The sequence below is a fragment of the Drosophila takahashii genome, chromosome 3R (assembly GCF_030179915.1).
Source record: "Drosophila takahashii strain IR98-3 E-12201 chromosome 3R, DtakHiC1v2, whole genome shotgun sequence".
NCBI classification, from domain to species: Eukaryota; Metazoa; Arthropoda; class Insecta; order Diptera; family Drosophilidae; genus Drosophila; species Drosophila takahashii.
The window spans coordinates 18,626,693-18,646,911 of record NC_091681.1 but is presented as its reverse complement, the minus strand read 5'-3'; the positions used below and the strand labels follow the sequence as shown (position 1 = coordinate 18,646,911).

At 40.1% G+C, this 20,219-nt stretch overlaps 4 protein-coding genes across 8 annotated transcripts; 2 read left to right on the top strand and 2 right to left on the bottom strand.

Moving 5' to 3' along the window:
- Positions 1-36: 36 nt before the first annotated feature.
- On the bottom strand, positions 37-3,120 carry dmrt93B (doublesex-Mab related 93B). The gene is made up of 3 exons (XM_017152752.3): positions 2,621-3,120; positions 1,019-1,549; positions 37-295 (listed from the first exon to the last, which is right to left on the bottom strand). The coding sequence occupies exons 1-3, from the start codon at positions 2,873-2,875 to the stop codon at positions 98-100; spliced, it is 984 nt and encodes a 327-aa protein (XP_017008241.2). The 5' UTR covers positions 2,876-3,120; the 3' UTR covers positions 37-97.
- A 616-nt stretch (positions 3,121-3,736) lies between these two features.
- Positions 3,737-7,024, top strand: r-l (rudimentary-like). The gene is made up of 3 exons (XM_017152706.3): positions 3,737-3,963; positions 4,027-4,543; positions 5,758-7,024. Exons 1-3 carry the CDS (start codon positions 3,811-3,813, stop codon positions 6,567-6,569), a joined length of 1,482 nt encoding a protein of 493 aa, XP_017008195.2. The 5' UTR covers positions 3,737-3,810; the 3' UTR covers positions 6,570-7,024.
- Positions 6,637-14,453, bottom strand: AnxB9 (Annexin B9). Of its 4 annotated transcripts, none has more exons than XM_017152709.3 (5): positions 14,367-14,453; positions 12,039-12,092; positions 10,429-11,137; positions 10,181-10,362; positions 6,637-6,868 (listed from the first exon to the last, which is right to left on the bottom strand). In XM_017152709.3, the coding sequence occupies exons 2-5, from the start codon at positions 12,066-12,068 to the stop codon at positions 6,815-6,817; spliced, it is 975 nt and encodes a 324-aa protein (XP_017008198.2). In that variant the 5' UTR covers positions 12,069-12,092; positions 14,367-14,453; the 3' UTR covers positions 6,637-6,814. The 4 variants fall into 4 exon arrangements, with proteins under 4 accessions (XP_017008198.2, XP_017008197.2, XP_017008199.2 ...); XM_017152708.3 differs by lacking the exon at positions 6,637-6,868 and adding an exon at positions 6,917-7,317; XM_017152710.3 differs by lacking the exons at positions 6,637-6,868; positions 14,367-14,453 and adding exons at positions 9,553-9,913; positions 14,342-14,360.
- A 1,103-nt stretch (positions 14,454-15,556) lies between these two features.
- On the top strand, positions 15,557-19,822 carry Cortactin (cortactin). Of its 2 annotated transcripts, none has more exons than XM_017152743.3 (4): positions 15,557-15,711; positions 15,883-16,102; positions 16,170-16,573; positions 18,195-19,822. In XM_017152743.3, the coding sequence occupies exons 2-4, from the start codon at positions 15,930-15,932 to the stop codon at positions 19,262-19,264; spliced, it is 1,647 nt and encodes a 548-aa protein (XP_017008232.2). In that variant the 5' UTR covers positions 15,557-15,711; positions 15,883-15,929; the 3' UTR covers positions 19,265-19,822. The 2 variants fall into 2 exon arrangements, with proteins under 2 accessions (XP_017008232.2, XP_017008233.2); XM_017152744.3 differs by having other exon boundaries at positions 15,570-15,711; positions 15,880-16,102.
- The last annotated feature ends 397 nt before the right edge of the window (positions 19,823-20,219 follow it).

Below are 20,219 nucleotides of genomic sequence, written 5' to 3'. Positions count from 1 at the left end.
TCGAAGATTGCCCAGTTACTCATAAGATAGTTCAGTTTTTAGTTAGGTTAAATAAATGTATTTCAATAGAATTATGTGTAGTTCTGGTTGAAAGCTCCTAGTGGAACTGGTAGCTGTCCAGACAGGCGCAGTTGGGCAAGGTGCAGCGGGGCGCCAGGTTGGACAGGTGGCCCATGGTCACCGGGAAGGAGAGCGGCACGAACCACTTGGGGTAGGCGCATATGGCGGCCGCCGCTGCCGAGGCGCTACTCCCAAAGACCGGCGGCTTCAGCTCCGCCATCGATTTGCTCTGGTACTGAAAAGGTGAGATATTGTTTGTTTCAAGAATATATTCCAAAAAATCTGTATATATTTTTTTTTTAAATTATTAAAAAAAGTTTTTGAAAACGTAAATCGATTTTAATTCAAATTGCAATTGCAAGGTATTTTTAAAAGGAAAGGAAGATTTAAGGATGGTTTTTTTGGTTTCACACAAAGATCAGAAACCTCAATTTATGGAAACAAAAATTCAAATAAATTCATACCTTGCGCGGATCCACGGGGGTGAAAAATGAAAGAAATTTTGGTATTCAACAAGTATGCAACAATAAAATTGTTCTGATATCACCCCCCACAAAAAAATCCTGTATCCGCCATTTGTTTTAATGTTAAGAAAATAATAAAATCGATTTTAACTCAAATTGCAACGTATTTTAAAAAGGAAGATTTAAGGATAGTTGGACTTATTGAAGTCTAAGCCGGCATTACCTCGAGTTTGCTAAAAACTTCTCTATAACGAAAAAAGGTCGTATCAAAAAGCTAAACTTTGGATAGTTTTTTTTTGATCACACAAAGATTAAAAGTCAAAATTTATGGAAACCAAAATTCTAATAAATTCATACTGTCCATTTGTTTTAATTTTATGAAAAGTGTGTTTGAAAATAATAAAATAAGCTCAGAATTTTTTTTTTTAAATTTAATTTTTTAAAGCTAAGAGAAATTTTTCCCTAATTCCAAATAAAATTTCCTGGTCCCTTACCTGATCTGTTATTACAGGCCTAAAGGCGCTGCTCCTGGCGGACGTGATCTGCGGAACGCTGGGCAAGATTCCTGGCTCCTGGCTGGGCAGCTGACTGGTTTTGGTGACATCCACTGGCTGGTCTTTGCCCGTGGGCGAGACATTCTCAATGGCCCGAATGAGATCGAGATCGCAGCGCTTGAGGACCAGTTCCAGGACAGATCGCTTTCGGTGGGGAAAGAGCTGGGCCAGCATATCGATGGCCGTTTGGGAGACATTGTCCCGCCGCGGAGCACTGAGATCCTGGGCCACCGCCGGTGGTTCGATGAACTCCTCCTCCGGCGGCAGAGTCTGCTGCTTTTTAGGCTCCTCTGAAAGAGGCTGCTCCGCCTGGTCACCAACTTCCCTCTGGGAACGCGGTGAACTGGGCTGGGTCACGGTCAAACCGAAAATATTGCCCGGCGGCAGGGCGTCGACGGAGCGACCCGTTTTGTTGGCCACCAGCCGCATGGCAATCGCATCCTCCACGGCCTGCTGACGCTTCAGGGCAACCTGAAAGAGCACAAATGGAAATTAATATGCGACAAGTGAACATCTCCGTCTGCTCCTGTTTGACTTTTCCGCAAACAAAGGCCACAGCAATTCCTTGGGGTATCGCTCGATCTAATGAAATGCGAGACGGAGCCACACTTGTGCAAACAGTTTTGGTAAGCGGATATTTTGGTCGATTTGTTCCTACGCCTTGACAACTTTCCATCATCATCACCAAAGGGGAGGGAATTCCCGACTGGTTGCCCTGAATGAATCTGTTCCCCGTATTCCGTTTCATTGGCTGTTTGAGTTGGCACTAGAAATGGGGTTCACCCATCGGCTATTTGTGTTTCGAATTGAGAGCTTGGCCAGCGCTTAATCTAAAGACAATATAAATGGTATAACTATCTTTCCAAGAAAGCTGGCAATTGAATTCAGTTACACAGATTGATTGAATCAGGATGGGGTGGTTTTGGTTAGAATTAGACAATAAAACAAAAGACAACGCTAAGGTCGAGTTCTTCGACTATCAGATACCCGTTACTCCGCTAAAGGGAGTGCGTTTAATGGATTGTCTGATTTAAAAATGTTCTTCTACATTTCGATTGGTATTTATTAACACAACAAAATAGCATTCACACTTTTACAAAATCTGTAAGGGTGTGAGCGCCAAGTTAAAAGTCCTTTAAGGCGATTGTGGGAGTCAGAGTGGGCGTGGCGCTCGGCTGAAATAAACTTGCGCTGCGTAGGAAGCCCAAGAATATGTGTGGGTAATCTCAACTTTCTAGGATTTGAAGTTTCCGCGATCTTAGCGTTCATACAGACAGACAGACGAATACAATATACCCTTTTACTCTCCGAGTAACGAGTATAAATAGCTCGTATAAATAGTACATAAAGCGAAGTAATAATTAAAAAACCAAGGAAATTGTCATGAAATTTGTATGTTAGGAAATTAAATATTTGGGTAAAAAAGTAAAATATTTTATTAATATCCTTATGTTGTGTTGCTTTAAAAAATACTTTGTTCTATCCAGGGAAGATAATTTTTGAGTTCCTATAGGAATACATAAAATATGTAAACACATTTACCTGGGCGGCCATAATGCGTTGCCTTTCGAAGATTAAGACACACTTGGCGCACTTGCAGTTCTTGTAGGTGCACAGTTTCTTATGGCCCCGTAGCTCCGAAATAATTCCATGATTACGACAGCGGGCACATTTGGGCACCCGATTGGCGGCCTTGGGAGCTTGGGGCTCAACTATTTTGGGAGCCTTGGAAGTGCCCGCTAAGCGAGGACGCTTCACTGACACTTCACCCACAGATTCACCACTTGTACTGGCCATTTAAACGCAGCCGAGAAACAGATTCAATTAAAACTGATAATTGCACAACGAAGTGGCTGCTTTGAAGCTGAAATCTGCGACTTAGTTGGGGACCAGCGAAAAGAAACTAAATTTTGGAAACACTGACTAAAGGATCTGGAATTGTTTCAAAAAGACTTGAGGAAACTTTGTTGACTTACGCAGGCGCTTTGGCTTTAATGTGGTTAGTTGAATTTCGAGGTCTGCGATTGGCGGTTGCTACAAGATTACACTCCTCCCCTTAAAGTCCAGGCAGGGGTTTGTGGGTGGAGCCAAACTTCGAAGGAGGTAGTGCTAAATGGTAAAAAAAATTGCACTACATTTTAATATCTTTTTGGTCAAAAACGAATTATTTGAAAAGCTACATTTTTAATAAAATGCGTTTGTTGAAGGACTTGCTGAAGTAATAAGTTTCTTTTTTTATGTCCATTTAGCGGTAATATTTTTTTTTAAATAAAAATAAACTTAAAAAATAAATTATATTTGCCTTCTTATTTCCTGGTTATAAGGAAATACCAAATATATGTAACCTTTTTTTAAATTTAATAATTTTTTATTATGTCTAGATTATATTATCTAGTTTTATAACGTCTCACAAAAAAATGATGCTAATGAGATATTCGTTTGGCACTCAAAGTGAATAGATCAAAAAAGTAACTTTGTACTGGGTATCAAATTGTCGGTTCCTCGTAAATCTATATTACATTTAACCGCAATATTCAAAAATATTTAATAAAAATATCGGTATTCCCAAGTCACGGCATACAAGTATATCGATATAAATATTTTTAAAGCTTTCGATGCCTAAGTATTTTTATCCAATTTTGCCATCCCTATTGTTAGACTCCCAATTGGACGGTTCTTATTGGCGCTGAGCTAGCACGTGTCCGGAGACTAGAGATCGAGAATCACCCACCATGGTTGCCCAGAACTCGGACAAAATGCGGGCCCTGGCCCTGAAGCTCTTCGAGATCAATGCCTTCAAGTTCGGCGACTTCAAGATGAAGGTGGGCATCAATTCGCCGGTTTACTTTGACCTGCGAGTGATCGTCAGCTATCCGGATGTGATGGTTAGTATTCCTATCCTGGTTTTTATGATAGATACTAATAGTCCGTAATACTACCTCCCCCAGCAAACCGTTTCCGATCTCCTGGTGGAGCACATCAAGGACAAGCAGCTGACCGCCAAGCACGTGTGCGGAGTTCCCTACACGGCGCTTCCACTGGCCACCATTGTGTCCGTGCAGCAGGGCACTCCCATGTTGGTGCGGCGCAAGGAGGCCAAGGCCTACGGCACCAAGAAGCTGGTCGAGGGCATCTTCAATGCCGGCGACACCTGTCTGATTGTCGAGGACGTGGTCACCTCCGGTTCGAGCATTCTGGACACGGTGAGGGATCTGCAGAGCGAGGGCATTGTGGTCACCGATGCCGTCGTGGTGGTGAACCGGGAGCAGGGCGGCGTGGCCAACATCGCCAAGCACGGCGTGCGGATGCACTCGCTCTTCACGCTCTCCTTCCTGCTGAACACTTTGCACGAGGCCGGACGCATCGAGAAGTCCACCGTGGAGGCGGTGGCCAAGTACATAGCCGCCGTCCAAATCAACAGCGATGGCAGCTTTGTCGGCGGCGATAAGGCCGACGTGGTCGGAGGTGCGTATGCTCCAGATCCCCCTTAGATATATACCAGTTAGTTAGTTAGTTAGTTGGATAGATAGATAGATGGACAGATAATAAGTACATGACACTCGGGCAGCACATGGCCTCGAACCAAATTCAATTAGGGGTATCATAAAGTTATACAACCGCCATAAACGGCGGTAAGCCGATCTGGATTCCGCACTCGGACCGGATCAAGTTCGCGGGAACGCGGCACGTGATTCTAATTCTGGGCTGTAGTGCTCCACTCAATTATGCCTTGCTTATCAGGCCACTCGAGGGCCAGTCCCCTCCTCCAATCAAGCCTATCTCGGGGCGGCCACTATAAATAAGCATGGCTGATTTTTTGGTTTGTTCAAATGTGTGTATAAGAACCGGTTCCTTTCTGATTTTCACCTGTAAAGGGAGGGAATTTTTATTTTATCTTAATTGATGGTATAACTTTTTGATATATGATAGAAAACGTGGTATCTTTAACCCTACTAAAAATATATTTGACAGAATGATCTTAGTTTCTTATCATATTAATGAAATTGTCTCGTAAAAAATATTTTAATACCATTAAAAATGTATTAAAAGTATTTTATATGTCATATGATACCTAAAAAAACATCATTAACCTTACAACCAATTTGAAAAGGGGTAGCATTAAGGTATACCTACTATCAGAGACATAAACTAATAAGTTAATTGATTCTAAAATATATAGAGGTGTCTAAAAATTATATATTTTCAATGAAATTGTTTCGTGCAAAATATTTTAATACCAATAAAAATGTATTACAAGTATTTCAAATGTCATATGATACCTTAAAAGCATCATTATTCTTACAACCAATTTGAAAAGGGGTAGCATTAAGTTATAAATACTATCAGTGACATAAACTAATAAGTTAATTGAATCTAAAATAGATAGAGGCGTCTAAAAATATATTATTATATATTTTCAATGAAATTTTTTGGTTAATAAATATTTAAATACCATTAAAAATGTATTACAAGTATATGTCATACGGTACCTAAAAAACATTATTATTCTTACAACCAATTTGAAAAGAGGTAGTTTAATCATACCTACTATCAGTGACATAAACTAATAAGTTAATTGATTCTAAAATAGATATAGGTGTCTAAAAATAAGAAATCGCGATAAGATAGACAACTCATATTCAAGTGGTGGTTACCACTCGTGTTTACTTTTCTTTCAGCCAACGACTTGCAGCGCACTAAACTGACCTACGAGAGTCGCGCCAACTTGGCCAAGAGTGCGGTGGCCAAGAGGCTCTTCAACCTGATAGCCGCCAAGCAGACGAACCTCTGCCTGGCCGCCGATCTGACCCGTGCCGATGAGATCCTGGACGTGGCCAACAAGTGTGGTCCGTACATCTGCCTGCTGAAGACGCACGTGGACATTGTGGAGGATTTCAGCGAGAAATTCATCAGCGCCCTGCAGTCTCTGGCCCAGCGACACAACTTCCTCCTCATGGAGGATCGCAAGTTTGCGGATATTGGCAACACGGTGTCGCTGCAGTACGGCAAGGGCATCTACAAGATTTCTAGCTGGGCTGATTTGGTCACGGCGCACACGTTACCTGGGCGCAGTATTCTGCAGGGTCTGAAGGCGGCGCTGGGCGAGGAGGCGGCTGGCAAGGAGCGCGGTGTCTTCCTGCTGGCGGAGATGTCGGCCAGCGGCAATCTGATCGATGCCAAGTACAAGGAGAACAGCAACAAGATCGCCACCGAGGGCGCCGATGTGGATTTTGTGGCCGGTGTGGTGTGTCAGTCCTCCGATGCCTTCGCCTTTCCCGGCCTCTTGCAGCTGACGCCTGGAGTGAAGATCGACGAGAGCGTGGACCAACTGGGCCAGCAGTACCAGAGTCCAGAGCATGTGGTTAAGGAGCGAGGAGCCGACATTGCAGTGGTCGGTCGGGGCATCCTGAAGGCCAGCAGTCCGGAGCAGGCGGCCCAAACCTACCGCGATCGCCTGTGGGCAGCCTACCAGGATCGAGTGGCCAAGTAGAAGATATAGCAGCCAGCATTCCCTCTAATCAAATATTCCCCCCCATTCCCCGGTTTCGGTTACCCTAGTTAAGTGAAAAAACTTGCAAATTCTTTTCCATGATTTTACAATGCATTTATGAATTGAATATAGGCTATGAATCTTCCACAGAAAAGTTGGCAAACGAGGTTTGCCTTAAGATTAAGAGTTACAACAAGTAGAATGGTTAACAATCGATGCGAAATGCTTCGGCGACGTGGATATCCTTAGTAGGAGGCCAGGCACTGCAACACGTAGCTGTAGTCTCCGGAGAGGTCGTCCTGAAAACAAAATCAAGAGGGTAGCAGAATAATGAATGCAAGCCCAGCTTTGCCGTTGAATGTAAGCCAACTTTATTATTTAATACAAGCACAAACTATACATACGAGTTCGATGCAGAATAATTTACAATAAAAGGACATGTATACAAAATAAAATACGTAGAAATGTTAAATAATCTTGCGTCGAACAAATCGACTTGGACGTTATTGCACAGAGGGTAAATACTAAAGGTTTCTCATAGATTGGGTATTTCGAACACATCACAACAGTATTTAGATAATTTCATTTGTTCTCCGCTTTTGTTATTCTTTTTAGGGAAATGCAAAGTATTTGTTTTTTGTTTTTGGCATTTTCTACTTTAGCAGTGGGAATTTATATATCCGGATGCATCCGTCTACCAAGCCGTGAGGGTGACCAGAACATATCCAATATCGGTCTCGGCATCCTCCTTTAGTTGTTTGGGTTTAACGGGTAGAGATAAAGCGTGAAAAGAGTAGAGGGTCAGAGCATTAAACGCTTTTACTTTGTATACATGGGCTATGTTTTGATTAATATCCGGAAGATATTCCTTTCAGGAGTTGGTTTATAGTTAGCGTAATATAAAGTTGATCATGGAAGTGATATGAACTATGGACAGCAAATTATAAGGCCTTGATTCTTTAAATTTTAAGCTCAATTCGAAATTATACATATGGGCCGTTCTTTTACAAACCAAACAGATTTGGCCAAAAAAAAAATTTCACATTTTTGATTTGCCTGAAACTTTTTTTACACGTACTATTCGGAAAATAAGTAAACACGTGTATCAGGATTTGACCAAAAAAAAATTATTCTTTTAGTTAGAATTTTTTTAAGTGTGCCAAAAATTGTCAAATTCGAAAAAGTACCCTCTCATTGAAAATCTGTATCTCCGGTCATATGAACCCAATTGACTTCATGTCTTTTGCATTAATTCCTCTAAAACCTCTCCTTTCAAAATAAAATTTCTTAAAAAAAAAAAGTTTTTAATTTCTTAAAAATAAAAACAAATTAAGATTTAAAAAAATTTTTTAACCATTGCCCCCACAAAAAAAATATTTTTTTTTACTTTAATACTTTCGCCATATTGTTAGTTACAATCGGTTTTTGTAAAAAGTTGGAGCCACTTTTAGTTTAGTTTTAGTTTTCAAAATATCGAATTTGTTTTAGCAAGGCCTCGGCTTTTTTCTATGAAAAAACGTCGCAGCATGTAGATTAACTCTCTCACTCTTATCGGATCCTTATGGAATTCATATTTTCTCATTGTTTACTAGTCCTTTAACAATTGTTAATGATTAAAAGTTAAGTTTTAAGTCTTTTGACAATTTCTGAATGACAAAAAGTAAAAAGTCATTTTTTAATCAATTAAAAACTTACAATTATTTATTTAACCGTCTATTTAATAAAAAAAATTTTAAAATTTTTTTTTTTTATTATTTTTCTGTATTATGTAATTAATTAAACATTTTTAAATATTTTTTTTTTAATTTTTGAAAAAAATTTATTAATTTTAAATTGTTTTATTTTTATTATATTAAATTTTTTTAAAAATTAAAAAAAAATATTTAAAAATGTTTAATAAATTACATAATATAAAAAAATAATAAATAAAATAAATTTAAAATTATTGTTTATTAAATAGACGGTTAAATAAATAGTTGTAAGTTTTTAATTGATTAAAAAATGACTTTTTACTTTTTGTCATTCAGAAATTGTCAAAAGACTTAAAACTTAACTTTTAATCATTAACAATTGTTTAAGGTCTAGTAAACAATGAGAAAACATGAATTCCATAAGGATCCGATAAGAGTGAGAGAGTTAATCTACATGCTGCGACGTTTTTTCATAGAAAAAAGCCGAGGCCTTGCTAAAACAAATACGATATTTTAAAAACTAAAAGTGGCTCCAACTTTTTACAAAAACCGATTGTAACTAACAATATGGCAAAAGTATTAAAGTAAAAAAAAATTATTTTTTTTGTGGGGGCAATGGTTAAAAAATTTTTTTAAATCTTAATTTGTTTTTATTTTTAAGAAATTAAAAATTTTTTTTTTAAAGAAATTTTATTTTGAAAGGAGAGGTTTTAGAGGAATTAATGCAAAAGACATGAAGTCAATTGGATTCATATAACCGGAGATACAGATTTTCAATGAGAGGGTACTTTTTCAAATTTGACAATTTTTGGCACACTTAAAAAAATCCTAACTAAAAAAATAATTTTTTTTCGGTCAAATCCTGATACACGTGTTTACTTATTTTCTGAATAGTACGTGTAAAAAAAGTTTCAGGCAAATCAAAAATGTGAGCCAATAAAAGGTGTTCGGTTTGTAAAAGAACCGCCCATATTTGAAAACTGATTTTACATGATATCTACATGCCATTGACATTTACTTAAAGCAAGCAGTTGAAGTAATTTTACAATGATTTTTATAAACACCATTTTCTATTAATGATCAAGTTTATAATTCTGGAAATAACCCATTTAAGACCAACTTTGAATGAATAAATATTAAATAACCATCGCCCTATGTGATGTACTGATTTAGCGCTGTTATTTACATGACAAGCAGTGCAGAAACCTCTACTAACGATAACGAAAACTCAATTTGAATTTTGTATTTTATTTTTTTGTATTGTTTTTTATTTTCCTTCGTTTTAAGTTAAAATGTATTGCAAATGAGACTCGAAACAAAACAGAAACCATAAGATACATATCAATGTACTAAAAGTGTAGGGATACAATCAATTAAATTGTAAATATAGAGATACAATCGTGTGCATGTGGCGTGCGTAGTCATAATAATAATAGTCACAATTATAATAATAATTAACAGGATGTGAGACTGGGGATTCTGATTCTACGGCTTTAAATGCACTGCGTGGCCTCGTTTTCAACTATTCGATATCAGAATTTCATTTGTACGTGGAACAGTCGAAATGGACAAGTTATTGTGGGATTGGGAGTTCTTTTTTTAGAAGCCAACAATAGCCAATAGCGCACGCTTATAATCGCCGGATGTATCGCCCTAAAAATATAGAATATGCCAAGTTTTAATGTTTTATGCACACATGTGAAGTAAACGGGCGGGAAAAAAGGATAGTGGCATCTGAATTCAACAAGAAAATGTGGGATCAACAAGAGAAGCTATCTGGATGGATGGTCGATGGATTGTTTGTAAATCTTTTCATAGACCCACGATTAATGGTGGTTATTGCAGGAGACAATCGAATGCGAGTTAGTGGTATTACAAAGTCAAGCAAGCACACAGAGAACAATTAAAATCAGTATTTACCTTGATCCAGGACTCCAGGCTCTTGCCGTACTTGTTCTGGAATGCCTCCTTGATGTCACCCAGATCGATTTCCGAGCGGCTGACGATGATGCGGATCAGCGTCTTGTCCTTGGTGCCCATGCCGGCCATGGAGTCGTGCAGGCGCTCCGAAAAGTAGTCGATCTTCGACTTGCAGCACTTGACTGGGGTGGGAAAATATTCAAGTTAAAAAGGGTAACGACAGGAAAATTCCAAAAAAAAAAACCCACCGATGGCCAGGAAGCCCTTCTCCACGGAGCCGCTGAACTCCCGCTTGATGGCCTTCTCGATGTCGTTGCCCGACAGGTTCTCGTACTCGAGGAAGATCTGGCGCAGCTGCTGGTAGGACCGGGTGATCAGGATCGAGTTGAAGGTGGACTCATCGGTGCCCCACTGTCCCTCGCCGGCATCGTGGAGAGCCTGGGCATCGGCAATGGCCGCCGCCTCGTCCACTCCCTGGTTCTCATCGCGGTTGCCCTGGACGAGCGAAACGCACAGCCGCTTGAAGTGGCCACTGGTGTCGCCCTTCAGGTCGGATTCCAGCGGTTTGCCGAAGCTCTGCTCGTAGAACTGGGCAATGGTCTTGATGCCATAGTTGGACAGCGTGCAGAGGATCTCGATGATGGCCTCCTCGTCGGTGCCCAGACCCGAGATGGCGTCGTGCAGCTCCTGGGCATAGAACTGCGGCAGCGGCGTCATCAGCGCCAGGATCACATCCTCGAACTTGCCGCCCAGCTCGGACTTGAGGTCCGAGATCAGGTCCTTTCCGTACGAGGTCTTGAAGGCCTCGGCGATCTCCAGGCGCTGGACGATGCCACGCCGGGCCAGGATCTCGATGATGGCCTTCTCGTCGGTGCCGAAACCCTTCATCGCCTTGCGCAGAATGGCCGCATCCTCGACGGGATCGAAGGGATCCGCCGGGTAGACGGTGGGGGTGCACTGAAAAAATAATAAAATATAAATATAATAAATAAGTGCCAATCACCAAGTGAGTAATACGAGTGAGTAGGAGCGACTATTTAAATGCAAGGCACGTAATCCCAAAAAGGGTGCCACCCCACAGTGGTGACTCAACATTATTTTTGTATGGCATGTATTTGTACTGTTTACCCCCTGTGCTATGCATAATTTCCTCTATAATTATGTCTTGATAAGGTGCTTTTTAAATTCCCTATTCTACTTCATTTTTATTTACTTTGCTATGACTCTTATCTGAAGTCCTCTTATCACTCTCTTTTCCTATCTGTCAGAACTTGTTTTTCAAAAATACTCTGGTATAATATACACCACTTGATGAACATTTAATAGTCGAATTACAGATAATTACTTAGCATCTGGTTGGGGCAGAGAGAAAAAATTTATGCATTCTTGAAAATAAATCTATTGGAAATAAGCCAATTTTACTGCTCTTTTAAAAGATTTTTCTTTGTAACTGTCTGTAAAATAACTGTTTTTTTTATTTTAAAATTATTTTCTAAATTGTTCTTTTGTTCTGCTCTTTTAAAAGATTTTTCTATGTAACTGTCTTTAAAAAACCTTTTTTTTTTAAATTACTTTTTAAATTGTTCTAATCAAAAAGTATTGTAATACACCTGACTAGCAAATTAATAAGTAAGTTTAACTGATAGTGCTAGGAATTTAAATAAATAATAATAATTACGATGTATGAAGGACTATATCGATTTAAAATAAACACTTTTAATGATACCGAGCTAATGAAAAGATGTTATTATATCTGAGTTTTGATTTTTCTAATGAGATTAATCATCTCAAATATATTTGACTTTGATGGATTCACAGCTCATCACAGAGCCTCCTTTTCAATCCATTGCAAACTCACCTTGAATGGGTAGTACTCAGCGGAACTCATTTTGATTGGGTTGTTGTGGAAAATCTGTAAGTAGGAAGTGAGAAATCATAATGAATAATGGCTCAAACCAAAGACGTGATAGAAAATTAACCCCCAGCAAGGTCAGCCACATTATGGCCCCTAGAGCTAATGAAACCGGCCTTTATTTTCAGGCCCTGCCCGGTGACATCATCAAAGTAGTAAAAGCCGCCCATTACGCATACGCCCCGTAGCCAGCCTGGCGCTGGGCTAAAAACGTTTTTTCCCATTGATTTTTTTCCCTAGTTTATTTACCCAGATGTTTTTCTAGTTTTCGTTTCCAAAAGCGAAGCCCAAGCCAAGTTCAACGTACTACGCCGGGGAAAGTAAAAGTTTTCAGTTTTCAGTGGGCTGTTTTGCAGGAGGAACTTCGGAACCGGGTGCGTCTGATAACCAAATGGCCTTTTCAGGTAGTTTCGTGATGGGCCAGACCGAACCCACACGAATTGGCCTCATAAACGGATGAGCTCATTGCGTTCTGCTTTGGAACACATCGGGCACGGCTCGTTTGTGGCCGAGAGAAAGCTTCAGGGAAATGTCTTGGCCCCCTTTTTTGTTCTGAGCACTTCACTTCAGTTGTCAAGTGGAACACTATCTCGGGGAGCGAATCCCCATAAGCCCTCATAATCACAAAAATCAATAGGCCAAATTGCTTAATGATAAATTGATTGAATTTTCCGATCGCTCCTGAATTAGTTGGTGCCGAAACTACAGCAGAAAATATGCTTGCCTTTCTATGCTGCCGCCAAAGTAGAAAGTCAACAAAAGGCAGCTAAAATCAGCATTATAAAAGACTTGACGTGGCGACGCCACAAACAGGCCATACCAAAAAAAAAAGAGCCACAACTTTGGACGCCTCTGCAGTCAAGCTATAAACAAACAAAAATGTTTTGGCCACAATTCAAACCGGTTCTTATATGTATGGTATACAGCTACAGTCAAAACAATAGCATATATCTTAAGTTCTTTAACAAAAATGTTTCATATTATTTTGATAATATAAAATATGAAATTATGCTGATATATAGATATTAAATGAATATACTTTGAAATAAAATAACAGAAAAAAATAGTTGTGATTTATTTTTAAATTTAAAACTTAAGAAAATAAACTTTAATACAAAAACAAACAAAAATTTTATAAATACTCAGTGCTATTATTTTGACCTGAAATGTATTTTTAAAGACATCTACATATGTCTGGAAACACCCATAAATTACAATGCTATTGTTCCAGTTGTAGCACTATTTGGAATTTGTTTTTGAGACTGGAAAATGCTAGATACGTCATCATCTGATGATGTTGTTCTATAAATAACCATCACACTATCATGACGTGTGATACATTTGAATTTACAACACCCAATGATTCACAAGATTAGTGACGTCAATTGGAAGCTTTGAGCACGACTTGAATAATAGAGCTATGCAAAATCTAGATATCATGGGAAAGAGAGCTCTGGAATTGGAACAACTCGTGACTTTATGTGTGAGCAACTTCAAAAACAAAAGCTTTTACTAACTTCTTTTAGAGACCCTGACTGACTGTACCTTGAATTGAAATTCCGAAATGTTTTACAATAGTGCACGGCAATTTAGTCGGTAATAAACCTTGATGACACACCTATACTAGTATAATTGCACTACAAGTTATGGAAGGCGGAATGTGGCCACATCCGATGAGTAATACTGAGTAAACCCGCAGAGCGCTTATTCCCAAGATTTACTGTAGTTTAAAGTCTCTGTCAGAGCAATTGAAGTTGATTGAATTACTAAATTAAGAAGGGAAACGGTACGGGAGAGACGCCATTTCGAAGAATTCCGTTTCCCACCCCAAGTAAAATGAAAAAGAGGAAAAGAACGAAAAGTTTACTTAGATTTAGTGGGAGATGTTCAAAAGTCGCACGAGTCTGCGAGAGAAAACGCCAAAAGAGAGGGGCTTTTGATGATGTCATCTTTGGTTTTTCGAATTTGTATTTTTTCCCCCCACCTGTTTTTACTCGAATTGAATAGAAGTTCGAAGTAAATAGAGAAATTTCGCATCTCGCTCTCTCCCATGGAAGATTCTGGAGAATTCTTCTGATGCCGCGCCCAGAATTCTACAAAATGCCCTTGGCACCAATTACAACAATCTTCGATTGCTTAGCACACACTTTCTTTTCACTTTTCTGATTGCTTTTGCACTTGAATTTGCGATTGCTGGCACGGCGAGAGTAAACAAAATGTTTTTTATCTACAAATTCCCATAAATTTACCAACGATACTCGATTTTCAACGTACAAGTCTGGCGATGCGATGCGAACAGCAAGCGATGTGAATAAATACTTGGCTTTTCGAACTGCGAACACCCCTATTTATAGTTGGGGCTCTCCGCACTCGTCGTTTCCAACGATTGGAAGTCAAAAAGCCGGCCGAATGGGATCCAAGAGAGACGAGAGTGGAGAGCCGTGAGAGTTGGTTTGTTGTGCGCTCTAACTAACTAATAAATAAAAAAATATTAGAAATTATTTATTCAGAATTTTCTCTTAACTTTAGCACATTTTATAAAATCCCCCCTTGACTAGAAGGAGGTGTCCCCTCTCCCACGCCTTAAAAACAGGTGAGAATGTAATGAGTTCTCAGAGTAAATACAGTGAATCATTATTGGAAGCTGTTGTTGTCATCTCAGCTATGACGAAAGAGAGATAACAGTAACGACATTGGGAAAATAATAATAGAACTGATTAATGATTTAATTTCAAAATAGGACCTTTGTATTTCACTTTTTGTTGCAATTCCACATGGGACTTGGATCTGGTGCAAAAGTATATTTTGATAAGATTGATAAGATCAGCATGCAACATTAAAGCATGCAACAATCATTGTCTTTGTATACCCTAAGAAAAATAATAAATCTTATATTTTGAATAAAATTTTACATTAATACTGGAAGCACTTCATAATAAACTGCACATTAAAATTAAAACAAACGAACAATAATTTATTGTTATCAGGAAATTGTATTCATATTTTTAAAAGCTAAAACATGAAAAAAGGGGTGCCATCGAAATCTCTTCATCGCTAAGTGGTGTACAATTTATATTGATAAGAGGAAATACAAAATGAAATGAAAGCATATTCCCATAGGAGTAAATACAAAATGAAAGCAAAAGCAGCAATAATACTTTCTCATTTCAAAAAAAATTATTCATACGGGGGTGCCACAGAAATGGCGCAGCCCTTGGCGCTCCATTTGTTTTTTTTTTATCCCATTTGTAGCAATATTATTGGTCATAATTAGTAGATTTCATTGCAATTTGCTCTCTATATATACCCAAATAAGTGCTCGAAGCAAGTTGTCCTATCAATTTTCCTGATGTTTGAAAGAACCGCCATAATTATCGATCAAAGCTCAAAATTGCGCCTATGTATCGATTTTCGCAATGAAAAATATCGAAAGAAGCGCATCGTGGTTCACCCATCTCTAGTTTATTTTCCCGTTTTATTGTCATTTTATTATCGAATTTCGATAGGCCGGTCCAATTTATGAATCAATTGTTTAACCCGGAAATTTGCAGACTTCGAAAGGCTCCAGCGACACGGCAACAGATCAGCAGATTCCCCCCCTGCAGTTAGTCACCGGGATGTGAGTATACACACCCTACCATCGCCAGAGGCGTCTTGTTCTCGATGCGGCGTCGGCCCCTCCCTTCTTCGGTGTTTTGTGTCTTGTTATCTTGGTTAATGGCCACGAATCGCAGAAAAGAAAACCTGCACCGACCACTCACACTCGTTATGGTGTTTATCTAACCAGCAGATAAGGATAGGCGAGTAGCCGCAGTTAGCAGAAGCAGCGTAAACAGAATGTGGAAGGCAAGCGCCGGTCACCAGATTCAGGCCACCAGTGCCTCCGCCGCCGCCGCGGAGGACGACGACTGGGAGACGGATCCGGACTTTGTGAACGATGTCAGCGAGCAGGAGCAGCGCTGGGGGTCGAAGACCATCGACGGCAGCGGCCGCACCGCCGGCACCATCGAGTGAGTCATGCGGTGATTCTCGAGAAACCCAATATCAGGTTCATTGTTCCCCCGTTTTGCCTTTCAGCATGGACAAGCTGCGCGAGGAGACGGAGCAGGCGGATCTGGACAAGAAGAAGCAGCTGCTGAAGGATCAGAACGCCGGCTACGGGTACGGCGGAAAGTTCGGCGTGGAGAAGGACCGCATGGACAAGTCGGCCGTGGGCCATGACTACCAGGGCAAGGTGGGCAAGCATGCCTCGCAAAAGGACTACAGCGATGGCTTCGGCGGCAAGTTCGGCGTGCAGGAGGATCGCAAGGACAAGTCCGCCGTGGGCTGGGACCACGTCGAGAAGGTGGAGAAGCATGCCTCCCAGAAGGACTACGCCACTGGCTTCGGCGGCAAGTTTGGCGTGCAGTCGGATCGCGTGGATAAGTCGGCCGTGGGCTGGGATCACATCGAAAAGGTGGAGAAGCACGAGTCCCAGAAGGGTAAGTGTCTGGGGCGACAGTTTATGTCAGTGTTGCCAAATGAAAATTCAGCTTTCCCTTTAAAAAATCTTAAACAGTCGATATATTCCTCTAAAAAATTCAGTTTTTCCCCTAAATTCAAAAAATCAGTTAATTTCGAACCAGGGACCGAAAATTACTGTTATTGTTAATTTTTCTTACCAAAAAAATCATCCACTTAGAAGAGTCCTAAATTTTTTTTTTTTAACACCACTATTTTTATTAGCCATTGTAGTTTACAAATCCGTAATGATTTTTATTTATTCGATTTTTATAATAAAACTCAAAAAATAACTGTTATTTGTTGATTTTTATGTATAACAGTTATTCCCTTGACATTTAAAAAAAAATTAAATAATTAAAAAAACATGCTAACCGTGTTTTTATAACTTACTAAAAATCTTTAAAAAAAATCCAACCGTGCATATTGTACACCTATATTTTTTTACCCACAAAATCGCTATAAATCAAGTTTGATTTTTATTTTTGATTACGACGAATAACTGTTATTTGTCAACATTTATTATAAAACTAAAAAAAATAACAGTTTACTTTGAGTTTTACTTTACGAATCCGAAAACAGTTATTTTTTAAAATGTGATTTTTAACATATAACTCATAACAGTTATGGTCCCTGAAATTCAGCTTTTCCCTTAAAAAATCTCAAACAGCCGATATTTCCCCCTAAATTCAAGAATCAGTTAATTTCGATAATGTACAATATATTAGAAATATGTCAATATGACGTTGTAGAAATGTTAAGATTGGAAAAATCTGTGTACTCGAAAGGAAAGTCGAGTGTATTTATACCCGTTACTCGTAGAGTAAAAGGGTATACTAGATTCGTGCAAAAGTATGTAACAGCTAGAAGGAAGCGTTTCCGACCCCATAAAGTATATATATTCTTGATCAGGGTAACTAGCCGAGTCGATCTAGCCATGTCCGTCTGTCCGTCTGTCCGTCTGTATGAACGCTGAGATCTCAGAAACTACAAAAGCTAGAAGGTTGAGATTTCCCACACATATTCTTTGGCTTCCTACGCAGCGCAAGTTTATTTTAGCCGAGCGCCACGCCCCCTCTAACGCCCACAATCGCCCACTAACGATTTTAAAATGGGTCCTGCGCCCACATCTTTAAAGATTTCCGAGAAGTATAAATGCAATTTTGTTGTGTATATTTATACCTATCGAAATGTAGAAGACATTTTTCAAATCGGACCATTCATTAAAAAGTTATACGCTTTATAAATTGTCAACATATATCTATCTCCCTCGCACTCCCTTTAGCTGAGTTACGATTATTAGTCGGGACACCAACCCGACACAGCGTTCGCACTCCCTTTAGCTGAGTGACGGGTATTAGATAGTCGGGACACCAACCCGACTATAGCGTTCTCTCTTGTTTTTTTATAGTTTTGAAATGTTTTAGGAAGTCACAATATTATTATCATAAGAAAATTTCCGGAAAAAAACCCCTAAATTTCTCCTCCCTAAAATTCCCCCTAGCACGTCAAAAAACCCCTAAATCTAGGGGAAAACCCCTGATCTGGGAACACTGGTTTATGATCCAAAATTAGGTTAATAATCTCTTCTTTCTAACTCAGATTACTCCAAGGGCTTCGGCGGCAAGTTCGGTGTGCAGGAGGATCGCAAGGACAAGTCCGCCGTGGGCTGGGATCACATTGAGGCACCGCAGAAGCATGCCAGCCAGGTGGACCACAAGGTCAAGCCCGTGATCGAGGGCGCCAAGCCCTCCAATCTGCGTGCCAAGTTCGAGAACCTGGCCAAGAACTCCGAGGAGGAGTCGCGCAAGCGGGCAGAGGAGCAGAAGCGCCTGCGCGAGGCCAAGGACAAGCGGGATCGCGAGGAGGCCGCCAAGAGGACTGTGGCTGAGAATACGCCACGCACCTCAACCGAAACGCCACCGCCCAAGGGCAGCAGGGCGGCCATCCAGACGGGACGAACGGGAGGCATTGGCAATGCGATCAGTGCATTTAACCAGATGCAGTCGCCTGTAACGGAAACTCCTCCAGCGCGCAAGGAACCCATCGTCATTCCCAAGGCTCAGCCTGTTAAAGTAGAAGCAAAGGAAGAGCCAGCGGTTGCTGCTGCTCCTGCCTCTGTTGTTGTTGCCCCCGCTCCTGAGCCAGAGCCAGTTGCAGCTCCAGTGGCGAAGGTTGCAGCTCCGCCACCGGATGTGGTGCCCCAGATTGAGGTGGAAACTGTGGCGACGCCGCCCAGAAGTGAGCCGCCATCTCCAGTGCACGAGCCCACGCCTCAAGCTCCAGTCCAAGTGCAACCTGAACCTCAAGCCGAACCTGAGCCAGTCGTTGAAGAGGAGCCACTGTATCAAAACCAGGCAGAGATTAAGGCCGCTTCGCCTTTGCCGCCCACGAATGGAGCAGCTTCCGAGGCAGTCGCTTCGAGTGCTGCAGCCACCGCTTCCGAGGAGGCCATTTACGCCAACTCCGACAATTTGGCCGACTACTTGGAGGACACCGGTATCCATGCCATTGCGTTGTACGACTACCAGGCGGCGGACGACGACGAGATTTCCTTTGATCCCGACGATGTGATCACCCACATCGAGAAGATCGACGACGGATGGTGGCGGGGATTGTGCAAGAATCGCTACGGACTCTTCCCGGCCAACTATGTGCAGGTTGTGGGGTAGAATTCCTAAATGCTTCCAATTGAAATTCACGATAGAACAAAATCAAATTGTATTTACATACTAACGAAAACGATAATACTGATGTTGGATTATAAACCTATTCGCTACTAACCCAGCCCATTACGCATGTCCCCTCCCCCAATTATTGTTCCCCCTCTTGGCCCTCCAAATTATGTGCAACGAACCGCTAGAGATTGAAATTATTATTGTAATTTGTTATACTAGCATTTGAACGAGGTATTCCATATTTTATATATCATTTATTGCATTTTACATTCTTTGTATTTAACACGTACGTATATTTTTCAAAGAAAATATGCCAAGCTATTTATGTTTCATCCAAGCAATTTGTGGGCAAAATTTACATGCTGCTCATTTCATATTTTATACGTTGGTTATGAAGTTAAATGTGTCAAGTAACGATTTTGCTCTTTTTAAATTGTATAAAGTCTACGAGAGTTTCCTGCGTCAGGTTATCTAATGTTAAAGACAGTCACAACAAAAAGTCTGCTCTTTTGATAAAGAAATACATAAATAATAAAGTTAATTAATAACTAATCAAGTGTTGTTTGTCTTTTTTGGGGATTTTTCTGGACTTTAAAGCTTTAAATTAAAAAATTAAATAATTAGAGCTCATCTTGATTAATTCTGGACTTTTCTTGGTAGGAAATATCATTAAATCACTTTCAAAGTCTCCATAAATCTCTTTAAATTTATTTATTTCTTGAGATAAGGGATCTACAAATTTGTATATGATAAGAACGATTCTTTATAACATCACGAGGGCATCTCTAATTTGGGGTAGGACTGCCAAGGCCTTTCTTCAATGGATCGTATTTCTTATCAGCCGCTTACCGTGGGCATTGTAATCATGAAATGTAGAAAAACGTTACATGAACCCACTTACTGGCATGAATCATGGTATGGTGCATACATATGTGGGTTCAACAAAGAA